Genomic DNA, 12,813 nt, shown 5'->3' with positions numbered 1-12,813 from the left:
TTTTCCATCAGGTGGGGTGTGATCACTTTGGCTAGCCCCTATAAAAAAAATATAGTGTCATTGGTCATTCTTTGTATAAACCAACAATTGGCTGGCCCATTTTTATGACATTCGACCTTTTATCTAGAACTATGCGTGATCAGAGATTTATACCAAATCATCAGAATTTAGATGACAGGTAATGTTAGTGCAGTGAGAATAGTAGAATGTGACCTCAGGGTTGGATTGACCCGTGCAAGACTAGCTGGGAGTGAATCGGCCACTGGCGATGTACTAATATTCTTGGACGCGCACTGCGAGGCCGACACGGACTGGGTCAGACCACTCCTGCAGAGGATTAAACAGAAGAGAACGGCTGTGCTCACCCCCATCATAGACATGGTGGAGCAAGACACGTTTGAGTATCAGACTGGGACGAGTGTTATAGATTTCGAGGTGATCACAGTAGATGTTGTCTCCATGAAATATTTTTTGTAGCAAAAACCCTTTATTTAGTTACAGTTGGTTTGTGAATTCTAGAATGGGAAAATCTTTTAAATATTATGAAGTTTTTGAGCGATTTCTAAAAGGAGCTTTCCAATTCGTCTGATTTTTTTTGTGGCTACCTTATCTAACTATGTCGTTAATTTTGAATTGATTTTGACAATTAGTTTTCAATGAATAAAATTTATTTCCGTGTTGATGCCATTTTTAATTTTGTAACTCTTTAAGCAACAGTTTTTTTGTTACTACTAAGCAAAATCTATATTTTAAAACGCTGTTTCACGTTCGAAATTTAAATGTTTCTACGAAACATTGCGGCGTTTATCGCGGGTGGGTGCGTTCATGACAAAGTCACTTTCTCGGGAAGTATAAGATTGTTTCATAAAGAAACTGACTTCAGTCGTGGAAAAACCAGTTGTTTTTTTTATTTTAAAACTAAACTACTGAACTGTTTATGATAAAATTTATATATTTTTAAATCGGTTTACAACTGACGGAGTTATGAGGTAACAGACATAAAAAAACATACAAGCGAATTGAAAACTACCTTCCTTTTAAAGTCGGTTGAAAATGTACTGTATATTTTACTGTGTATTTTACGACAAAATAAACCTATCAGAATATCTAACAGAATTTATTTGTAGTATCACAACTCTACGTCTACGTCTAAAATACAACGTACGATTTTCCACTTCCGTTAGCGTCGTCAATTCAATTAGCTCGGTGCTATAACGGTTTTTTGCTTCAAGAATTGTTACAATCGATCTTCTCACAGTCTCGCTCTGTAATCACCTTCTGTTTATCGTAAACATTTTCCCTAGTATTATTCGTGTTATAATAACACTTAGACAGATCATATTAAATATTGTAATTGAACAAAACATATGTAGAATACTGGTAAGCAATTAACATTAATGCATTTACTATGATAATTAAAATGGAACGGTATTTATTGTATAAATTGGCTTTGATACTAAGGGTTAGATTAATAATCTTTTGACCTTTGTAAGTAAGTAAGTAATCAATCGAGAATATATTAGTTGTATATAATATTGAAAACAAAGGAGTACCTCAAGGCTATGTTTTGGGTTTCAAAGTATATATTGTAGATATGGTAGCCATGAAGTTGTTTTTTGGGACTTGACTCTGAATGAGGACGTACATACGAGTAGCATAGATTAATAAACATTACCTGTGTTGCTAGTGTTAATAAAGGAGTATTTCATTATTTATTATAATAAAAAAAAAACGGTTGTGTTTTTTAAGGTTTTAATTTTTTTTACCATCTAATAATTATTAAATCATTATGATTTTGTTTATGACACATTATTGTAAAATAAAGTCTTAAATTTATAGGATACAGGGTTTTTAAAAAAATAAGGAGTACAATGGCGGACTTGTCACGTAAAAGAGATCTCTTCTAATCAACCTTTAAATGTCTGATGGAAATTGTGAATTGGTGGTGACAAAAAAAAAATAGAAAAATAATAGGTGTTACAATTACAATAATTCTTTGGATGTCTTAATAGAAATCGTAAAAGTTTTAGAATTGTATTCATTTGGAGATGATTTGCTCGTATCCATAATTATATGAAACGTTAACGTCGTTAAAAAATCTCATCTCTCGAGGTGGTATTTTTAAAATTTACACATTTATTTTATGGTTTTAAGGCTTAAGTTGTTTTGATTGATTGCGCCATTGTATTTATTGCCAACAATTGCTACCTTTACGTGTACAATATAAAGAGTTTGCGGTCTAAATGTACAATTACTTATACGAGGTTTGTCCGGAAAGTACGTATAAAAGTTTTTAAAAATTTTATTTTACAATTATTCAGGTAAATCAATTTTATCCCCTTCAAAGTACTCCCCCTGTGACATAATGCACTTGTGCCAACGCCGTTTCCACTGTGAGAAGGCTCCTTGAAAGTCCTCTGGTTGTAGGTTTCTCAGCTGCCCCGTCGTAGCTTTTTTTATCTCATTTATGTCCCCCAAATGCCGCCCCCGAAGTACCAATTTGGTTTTTGGGAACAAGAAGAAGTCACACGGGGCCAAATCCGGCGAATAGGGGGGTGTTCGGTCACCGTAATGGAATTTTTACTCAAAAACTCACGGAACGATCTTGGCGCAAATTTTTTTCATTTGAAGTTCGTTTCTTAGAATTTCGTGGACCACGGTTTTGCCCAAATTAAGCTCTTCAGCCACCTGTCTGACCGTTAAACGACGGTCCCCATTAACACAAGTTCGAATTCTTTCCACGTTTTCGTCGGAATGTGAAGTGGAAGGACGTCCTGAACGTGGGTCATCTTGAACGCTTTCTCGGCCCTCTCTGAATCTTTTTAGCCACTTGTGGACGGTTGGTTCCTTCACAGCATCATCCCCATAAACTGTTCTGAGATCGGCAAAAATTTCACGGCCATTCTTGCCGAGTTTCGAGAGAAACTTGATTACGACGCGCTGCTCTTCAACGGAAGCGGGCTCCATGCCGACGGGGTTTCGTTAAGAGGTAACTTCACAGATGGCGTGACAAGCCAGTTCGCACCGCACGGCGGTCAGACCAGAACTGAAGCATTGTTAGGGACATAAGGAAGGGGTCCTGCGCTTACCTGGCCTCCCCACTCCTCTTTCTCGCATTCCAGAACACTTTTATACGAACTTTCCGGACAGACCTCGTAGATAAATACAGCATGCGATGTAATAAGTTTAAAGTATTGAAATAAAAACATTGCCCACAAAAGAAATCCTAACGGGGGGCACGTAACATGTTACACGTGAATGAAAAGCTTAGAGTGTATTGGGTCGAATGAAATATTCATGCGAGAAGAAAATAGCATTTGTATATGTATGTTAGGAGATATAAAACTGAGGCTTATCGCAGCTGTACGATCGTTAAGCAGTCGTAAACTATTGCAGTACGCGCCAAACGAGCGAGAATGGATGCCTACAAATGTGTCATAAATTAATGTATAAAATCAATTTGAAATATGAAGTCTTCTTACTTTATACATGATTCCAGATTCTACCAAGTGTTAGCAATCATTAAAGTGTATAAATTATTTTCCTGACCTCACAACAAAGCCGCACATATTCTCTCAGATACGTTTAGGTGTAACTAGAAGTACTTCTCGGATCTTGGGTGGGAACTAGATAATTCTGGGATAGGTATGCCCCCTCTCCCTCCTCTAAATACACCTATAGGAGTAAACTCCAGATTGTGGTATGGGCTTATCCAACAGCGTGGGCCTGACCCGCGCCCGGCTGGCCGGCGCCCGCTACGCGGCGGGCGACGTGCTCGTGTTCCTGGACGCGCACTGCGAGGCGCAGCGCGACTGGCTGCGGCCGCTGCTCGGCCGGATCAAGCACGCGCCGCACGCCGTCGTCGTGCCCATTATAGACGTCGTCGGCGCCTCTGACTTCTACTACAGCGTGCAGGACCCGGCCGTGTTCCAGGTCTACATTACGTGTTGCTTGTGTTCCGTCCGTTTGAGTTTTGCTTTCTTTGTCTGTGGTGTGCTGTGATCGTCTTGTTTGCAAGGTGTCTGTATTCACGTTTTTCTGCAGAGTTTTTGAATTGCACCCAATATTCAGTTTGTTTTTATTCTTGGTTTGCACTTCTGATCGTAGTCTGTTTCTAGGAATTCTAGTTTATTGGCCAGATACAAGATTTAAAAGTTCTTTTTCTCGTGCACTGGTGTACTTGTCCTTTTAGTTGCCTTTTGCTGCCGCTGAAGATGAAAAGAAAAGCTTGACACGTATTCATACGTCGTCACCTTTCGAAGAAAATGCAACTATTAACTTCGAGTGTATTGCATTGTTTATGGTTTATAAGGGATGGGAATTAACGCGATCATTTAGGTAAACCACGATACCTGTTACCCATGGTGAACCAGGGGTCTCTCGACGTTTCGATCAGGTTACACCTACCACAGTCACGAGTGAAAAGATGTAACAATGTCGCGCCTCCGCTTTTGAGGCAGAAATATATTTTCTACCCACTCATTGTCATATACAAATTGTGTCTCTTTATTGATGGTTTCTGCATTAATAAATACACGATCAGTGTTGATAATTTATCATAGTTTATCTAAATAATCCCATTAAATCCCGTCTGTTATAAACAGAAAATTTTACTATATACTGCACGCTTATTTTATTAAACACATGATTTGTCATTTATTTATCACCGTCTTTTTCATATATTTCACTATTGAATCATTCGAAATCATTAGTGTTCTTAATGGATTGTTTTCTCAACAAAACTGGTCAATTTTCTAAAAACAATTTCGATATAATTTTAATCAACTAACCAGTGATATGGACTTTTGCAAGATAACACCTAGTTCAGTGAAATAAAAATGTTTAATTACATAAAACACTCCCTTAAAAATTATACCAACGATTTCGAGTTCACCATGTATTATGTCTATGATCCGTGCTTTCTTTTTATCACGTTCCCGTGCTGCGTGTTTGTATTTTGACTCTTGTGTTACGTCCGTCGTATTTTCAGTTTCTTTCACGTCACGTATCACCAATGTGTTTCCTGTATGTTAATATTTATTACCGTTTATTTTTCTATAACTGTTATCTTTACTTTGCTAGTGTCGTTGCATTGTAGAATACCAACTGCGCAGCTGCACGTTGATTGTGGCTGGTCTTTGAGTGAGCTGTTTGTCGCTTTTACATCACCTTTTTAGAAATGCACGATCACCATTTTATGTCACCAATTCTGTTTTTATTATTATTTATTACTGTCCGTCAATTATTGTTGTAAATAAGTGTTTTAAGTGGAATTAAAAATTATGGAACCATGGCACCTTAGTCCACAAGGAATTAGTCGTAAGTGTCATCTGTCTCAGATAAGTTGTGCGTTTAAGAACGTGCACAGGTATGTGTGCCAGAATGTAGCCACGTGAGAATTATCTGTCTATTGTAAAAAACAATTTTTGTTTTTAATATTTATGAATTAATTATTTTATAAGTGCTCTAAAATGATAATCATGCAATAAGATTCTTTTTAACCTATCACTAAAACTTTGTGTTTCAAAAACAAAAAATGTATTTTAAATACACTTTTGGTACTTAACGCGACGCAATTGCAGATAAATAGTACAGAACATACCTGATTTTTACGCCGACGTTTAGACGTGATGTGCACCGCGTCGTGGTCACAACAGGACTGAAATGAGCGGCGTCATTTTCTGGCAGCCCGCGCAATTTCTCCGGCCACCCTCACATTATCATTATTATTGTCTAATACTATTAATTTATTATAAGGCAGGCAGGCGGCCGGTCGTAAAATTATAAGACAAATCTTTTTATAATATGGATAAAACCATATTACGCGACCCCAAATTATTATTTGGATATTATTACTGGTAGATTATGACGACAAACTTCAGAGCAAAGCTATGGGATTTTATTCACCTGCCTAGAAGACATATTAGGAATCCTTAGAATCCAGCAGAAGAGTATGCATTGACGGATATAGAAAGGAGAAAGTATGACTCACCGACCGGGATAACTTGCTGAGTAGTTGAAGACCTTGGGTGCACCCTATGGCTTTGACTCCTTTTCCACACACCAACACTGGTTAGGTTCACAATTAGCAAGTAAAAGGCACGCGAATTTCCACAGATTTTCTAGTCTTTTTTCGCTTAGAGTATGAGCGACACAAGCTCAGGTACTAGCGACCGCCATAATGATATTTTTCGTTTAACATTCAAACACAGAGGTCGCCGGTCGGCGCGATAATTTGAATTGGAGTTGTTAATAAGTTAATGGGAATATATTAGTACGAATGGATAAAGAAATTAGGAAAGGATGTCGGAACAATTACCCTTATCCCGATTATTATCGGGATAAGGATAGGAAGATCATTAATTTATTATATTATTATCTATTATTGTTACATTTAAAATTAAGTGTATTTGAAAAATTCAACAAGGAAATATGAAGTAGCTGTAAGATTTTGTCGGATGTAAAAAATTACGGTGATCTAAACTATTGGTACGTTTAGTTCATCGTTGACATGTTAATATAGCGTTACGGAGAACACAGTTTTTCCTTTTTTTTTATTAGCGGTCCCCTCTGACTGTGACATATTAGTGACTGTTAGTTCCAGACATTAGTATTAATTTTAAGTATAAATAACAGCTTTCACTGTAACATTTCTGTTATATTTCTCATCTTACTAATATAATAAAATTGTAACTAGCTAATATTTGGACACGGGAGACATTTAAGAAAAATTAATATGAGGTGAACTTAATCGAGAGAGGTCGTGTAAGAGCAATAGATGGCAAACCAGAGGGAGACTTTGTACAAAAGTCGATTGCTTGGCTCTGTCCCATTCGTGTTTATACCGTGAAGCAGTTGTGTTTGCATGGCTGTGTTTCGGTTTGAAGGATGGGATATGGCGTGAATTTACAGGGTACAGAGGAATAACACCCGAGTCCTCAGGAATGGCAACGCATGGGGGGTATCATGGGCGAAACAGTTTACTCTGTTATGTCCATGGTACTGCTCGTGTCTATAGGCGACGGTTACCACTTTCCATCAGGTGGGCCGTCAGCTTGTTTGCCATTCTAAGTTGGATAAAAAAGATTTGTATTGTTGCCTGTCTTTCTGTATGTTTATTCCGGTATCGCGCGAAATCTACTGCATCAAATTGAATGTGGTTTTTACACGTGTGTACTTAAGAGTCTATTTTAAAATATAGTATATATTATACCTTGATACACCATTTATACGTGGTCTCATTCATTGAATTTCCTATTTATAAAACCCACGCGGCCAAAGTAAAGGGCAAAAGCTAGTGCAGTAATAAAAAATAACGGAACAGTAGAAGATATATTTTATATCTGTTGTGGCAACCCTAATTCCAGGCAGGGTCTTATAAAAGCCCGCATGCGAGGCGCCCGGGCGGCTAGAGGCGACGTACTCATATTCCTGGACGCTCACTGCGAAGCCAACACAGACTGGCTCCGACCTCTGCTGCAGAGGATCAGGCACAAGAGGGACGCCGTCCTCACGCCTCTCATCGATGTCATAGACCAGACCACCTTCCACCTGGACGCGGCGGAGTACTTCCAGGTGTCGTACCATTGCATGGAAGGCACGCATCAGATTGGCTCATGTTATGCATGAAGATGGAATGTAACGCATCAAAATTAACAAGTTTAAATACCAGCCACTCGAAATAAGGTACAGACGAATCTATTAAAAGAATCGCTTCGGTTAGCACTCCTGAGATAGAACAAGACAGTGCATGTTGCCGTCTCATTCTATCTCATGAACTCTCCAGCCATAACGTTTCTCTTAATAGATTCGTTTGCTACGGGGTGATAGGAACATGTGGTCTTTAACGTAGCCAGCGTTCACGGGCTGGACTGTTGCTTGCTAAGGCGGGCCGTATATTCGGTGCAACGCTCGAAGCCTGTAAACTAACTTAATGTTTTGAATAACATTTGAATGTTACATAATTGCATTATAAAGCGACTAACCACTAACTGAATAGGAAAACCTAATAATTGCATGAAGAGAATATCTAACGGTTAAATTAATTATAACATTGGATCGAATGAGGTTTTGTAGTTGTGGGTAATATAATATATAGCAATACCTATATATTTTACCTATAATATTTATATACTAGTCTAATAATAAATATGTTAGTCTGTTATTAAAAAAACATCTTTGGATTACAGATTTTTAACATATTTGAAAATAGATATTTGACCGATATGTGCGATATCAAAGTGGGTAATGAGCTTTTTCTCGCCATCAGTGTCCAGACGAACCCAATATAATTACCAGAGGGAGACTTTGTACAAAGGTCGATTGTTTGGGTACCTTTGTCCCATTCGTGTTTCAACCGTAAAGCAGTTGTGTTTGCATGGCTGTGTTTCGGTTTGAAGGGTGGGATACGGCGTGAATTTACTGGGTACGGAGGAATAACACCTGAGTCCTCAGGAATGGCAACGCATGGAGGAGTATCGTGGGCGAAACAGTATACTCTGTTATGTCCATGGTACCGCTCATGTCTATAGACGACGGTTACCACTTTCCATCAGGTGGATCGTCAGCTTGTTTGCCATTCTAAGTTGTATAAAAAAAAAATATCCGACCGATATGGGCAATATCGTAATGGGTGGTGACCTTTTTCCCGCTATCAATGTACAGAGGAACCCAATATATAGATATCGGATCGGTATCCATACTACCTAAGCCTAATGCTTTGATAATACCATATAAGAATTTGATTTTGAATTAAGAACTCCGTGTTTCCATGCCTGTTTATCCCATACCACTTGTATCCACTTGGTCCCAGCTTGTTGGTGTAAAGTGAGAACTAATAGGAGTGAATTATCCTTTAGACCGGCCCAGTCGAATTTAGAACCTGTGTACTTTTGTTTTTCCGTTTATTCAACCGTCTGCTACATTAACACTGTGAATAAAATGAGACATATAAGAAAGTTTACAATATTTTGAAGTTGTTCGTCATTGTCAGACACATGTCTGATGCGTTGGGTTCGGGCCAGCTCTACCATTATCCTAGTGGCATTTGCGGAGTGTCCACACTGTCAGTATTTGAACAATTGTAGTATGATTTTGAATCATTGTGGTATAATATGATTCATATGCTGGCTAATATATAAAAAAGAAGTAGGTTGGGTCGTTGTTTTTTTTTTATAATTTTATATTTTTTTTTTTTTTTATTATTTCAGCCGTTAACCGTCCATTGCTGGACATAAGCCTTCCCCGTAAGGGGGGTTTTGCTTAAAGTTGCCACGCTTGGCTTAGGATTTAGAGATTTTTTAAGAGGGACGCTGCTGCCCATCTCTCGCTCTCCCTTAGTCGATTCTTACGATACCCACGGGAAAGAAAGGGCTGGTCTATTCTATGCCGGGACCACACGGCGATTTTTTATAATTATAATACTTTAATTGTTTAAATTTAATACAAATTAATTTTGTACAATAATTGTGGGTCCTAGGTACCTTTATTGTAGAATTTATTTATTATTATTGCTCTCGGCAATAGGACCACCGCCTCGCTGTACTTATACAATTGTATCGTTATATTTATTAATTGTCTTGCTTATTCCCTTCCATCAATTTACCAAAGGGAGACTTTGTACAGAAGTCGTTTGCTTGAGCACCTATCTCCATTACGTGTAGTAGTATTTATTTATTTATTAAATACAAAAAAAATTACAACAGCGAGTACATTGGAGCCCGCACTAGGCGAACCTGTAACGCGGGAGTTCATAAGATTACCAAGACACGGTGATTTACAAATATAAATTAAATTAAAATACTAAGCCAGTTTTACGAAAACAAATTACATCGTTCTCTGTTATTAGGTGCTTCGTGAAGACATGCGCATAAAACGGAAAATTATATCAGTTATAATAATAATAATAATTATGTACTTTCAATATTACATAAATAAATACATACAATTAAATATACAAAAGACATACACTACTATATACGAATATCAATAAATGGTATCTAATATCAATTCTGTGGCATCGTAATCAAGATATTGTTAATATCCTTGTATCCTACACTCCTCGCAAAAATTAAGGGAACATAAAATCTGAAAACTAGAGTTTTCAAGCTTCAAAACCCTTTTTTTAAATTTTCTGTACGATTATTTTTCACTGAAATACAGCCTGTTGAAAATCACCCAAAAATTTCAAAAATTTTTATGTTCCCTTAATTTTTGCGAGGAGTGTATGTTTAGCTTCCGCATTTTTAAGACCATCCAGTTTGCAGAGATATTAAGTTTTTTTTATAAATAAATGGGCATGAATAATAAGTAGAAAGGTAACTTGTTGTAATGTCTCATTGTTGCTTTTCAATCAATTTTTTTTTTTAATTAATTTTGAAGGCGAACTTAGTGGCGCTTCTATCTAACGGGGGCGGTATATTGTACTAACATTTTGTGGCTTGATATCGGATTATTATGGGTTTTCTTTTTGCTATTTTCTAACATTCGATTCCGCGTTCTGGATTCAAATATTTTCAATGTGTATGTATGTGTGTATACGACACATCTCGTCGTTCGCCTGTGTATTGCTACAATACAATTGTGGTTACAGTTTGTTTGCAGTGCAAAATACGAGTATAACTGTGTAATTACCGTTCATGTTCGCATAGCATCGTGTACGGTGCACGTTGTGCATGCAACCGCGCCTAGTGTGCACCCAGTCACGCGTTCTACCAACGAACTTTTCTTTGATTATATAGATAGAGCATAGAGTCTTAAAAAAGAGCCACCTGCTTTTCAGCTAATTGTCAAATTAGCTGACTCGTTTTTTTTTATAAGTTTTTTTTTTTATACAACTTAGAATGACAAACAAGCTGACGGTCCACCTGATGGAAAGTGATAACCGTCGCCTATAGACATGACCAGTACCATGGACATAACAGAGTATACTGTTTCGCCAATGATACTCCCCATGCGTTGCCATTCCTGAGGACTCGGATGTTATTCCTCTGTACCCAGTAAATTCACGCCATATCCCACCCTTCAAACCGAAACACAGCTATTTTGCATAGCTTTATTTGGCATTGCAGGTGTTCATAGGCTACGGTAACCACTTTCCATCAGGTGGGCCGTATGCTTGTTTGCCACCTCAGTGATATAAAAAAAAATAATTCTTTTTTTTATATCACTGAGGTGGTATTTTGATTAGTTGCCATTCCTGAGGGCTCAAGTGTTATTCCTTTGTGCCCTGTAAATTCACTCCATTCTTCAAACCGAAACACAGCCATGCAAACACAACTGCTTCACGTTTGAAACACGAATGGGACAGAGGTACCCAAGCAATTGACTTTTGTACAAAGTCACCCTCTGGTAAATGTTCTATATACTTACGCACACAATGTATCTTGACGTATCTATATTTAATTATTTAATAAATAAATTGTGTTGTTACGTATTAAAAAGATGCAGAATTTATAAGACAAAATAAATATTGGAGTTATAAAGGGATCACTCGTAACTATTTATCACGCAAAATTGCATGAAAAAGTTGAGCCGTTTTTCTCGAAGCATTTGTATGGAGACACAGTATCTATATAATCTAGTAGTAATAATAAATTATATTACATACAGGATGGCTTAGGCCAGACTGAGGCTTTGTACGAAAGACGGAGTGGCAACACATGAGCTTCGCAGTATACTCTGTTATGTCCACGGTACTGTTCATGTCTATAGGCGACGGTTACCACTTTCCATCAGGTGGGCCGTCAGCTTGTTTTCCATTCTAATTGTCATAAGTTAAATTGTTTTTTACAAAGTGATGGAAATTGGAATTTATGGAAAATGAAATGGTATCCCCGCCTGCGCTATCGGTATACGCTAGCGGGTCACCAGTGAGGGATGATAGGTGAGGGTGAAAGCATAATATTGGCCCATAGTGACGAATTCGTCAGGAATTTACCACAGTGGTTTCCAGGGACAACCCGCGTGGTGGTCGACTTGATAGTACCTTAATTTGTTAGTAATAGTGCATAGGAATTGACTATAGGTTCATAGAATTGCTCTACATAGGCCTCCCCCATAACAGATGTTTTGACAGTAGTTGCCACGTATGGAAGCCGGATTGGCAACCGCATTTAGGTCTTTTTTATGTCCATTCTTCGATCATTAAGCTACCTAAGTCACCTCTTACGAAAGGGATTGTTAGCAATGGGGTCTAATGAACCCATTGCTAGCAATACACCTTATCGGGTCGACCTCCACGTGGTTCCCCCTGGAAACCATCGTGAACAATTCTTGTTGAATTCGTCACGGTGGGCTAACTGACCTGCTTCATCCTCACCTATCATCCCTCACTGGTGCCCCGCCGGTGTATAACGATGGCGCGGGCGGGGTTACCATTCCATTATCACCCATTAAAAAAAAAGTCGCCTCTTACGACACCCACGAGTAAGCAAGGGGAGGCCGTCCTATGCCGGGACCACGCGGCCAGTAATTTTAATTTATAAATAATCATTAACAGATAGTAATTTGTAAATTGTACTAACATATGTAGTAATGGTTTGGGAATTAGTTTAGTTGTAGTTTTAAATGCTTTTTCTTTAAAGAAAATTAAAAAAGTACCTCAGATGTCGGGAATCTGTAAATTATCGGTTTTTTATGGTCCTTCAAAAATTTTCCAGTTATTAAATGATTACAAAAAAAAAAAAATATTTTCACTTCACTTGTCTTTTTTACCCGTTCTGAACCGATTGTAATGATTCTTTTTGGAAATGATAAACAATATAGTAATGGGTACTAAACTCTCCATTACTGACAATCTTAACCCTCAAGTTT

The 12,813-nt window shown here is 37.8% G+C and overlaps 1 protein-coding gene across 3 annotated transcripts in view; it reads left to right on the top strand.

The window, feature by feature from the left end:
• The window catches only part of LOC113514612 (uncharacterized), a 34,660-nt gene that overhangs the window by 4,446 nt on the left and 17,401 nt on the right, over positions 1-12,813 (top strand). For 2 of the 3 annotated variants that reach the window (XM_052901157.1, XM_052901155.1), the window contains exon 4: positions 3,720-3,933. In XM_052901157.1, coding sequence (XP_052757117.1) covers positions 3,720-3,933 — 214 coding nt within the window. Of the gene's footprint in view, positions 1-3,719; positions 3,934-7,367; positions 7,576-12,813 lie in introns of all 3 variants that reach the window. The other variant, XM_052901156.1, reaches the window with a different exon arrangement.

Source organism: Galleria mellonella, unplaced genomic scaffold, assembly GCF_026898425.1.
Source record: "Galleria mellonella isolate WM207_F2 unplaced genomic scaffold, CSIRO_AGI_GalMel_v1 utg746, whole genome shotgun sequence".
NCBI lineage: Eukaryota > Metazoa > Arthropoda > Insecta > Lepidoptera > Pyralidae > Galleria > Galleria mellonella.
The sequence above is the reverse complement of the archived record's forward strand: the minus strand, read 5'-3'. Positions and strand labels throughout refer to the sequence as shown.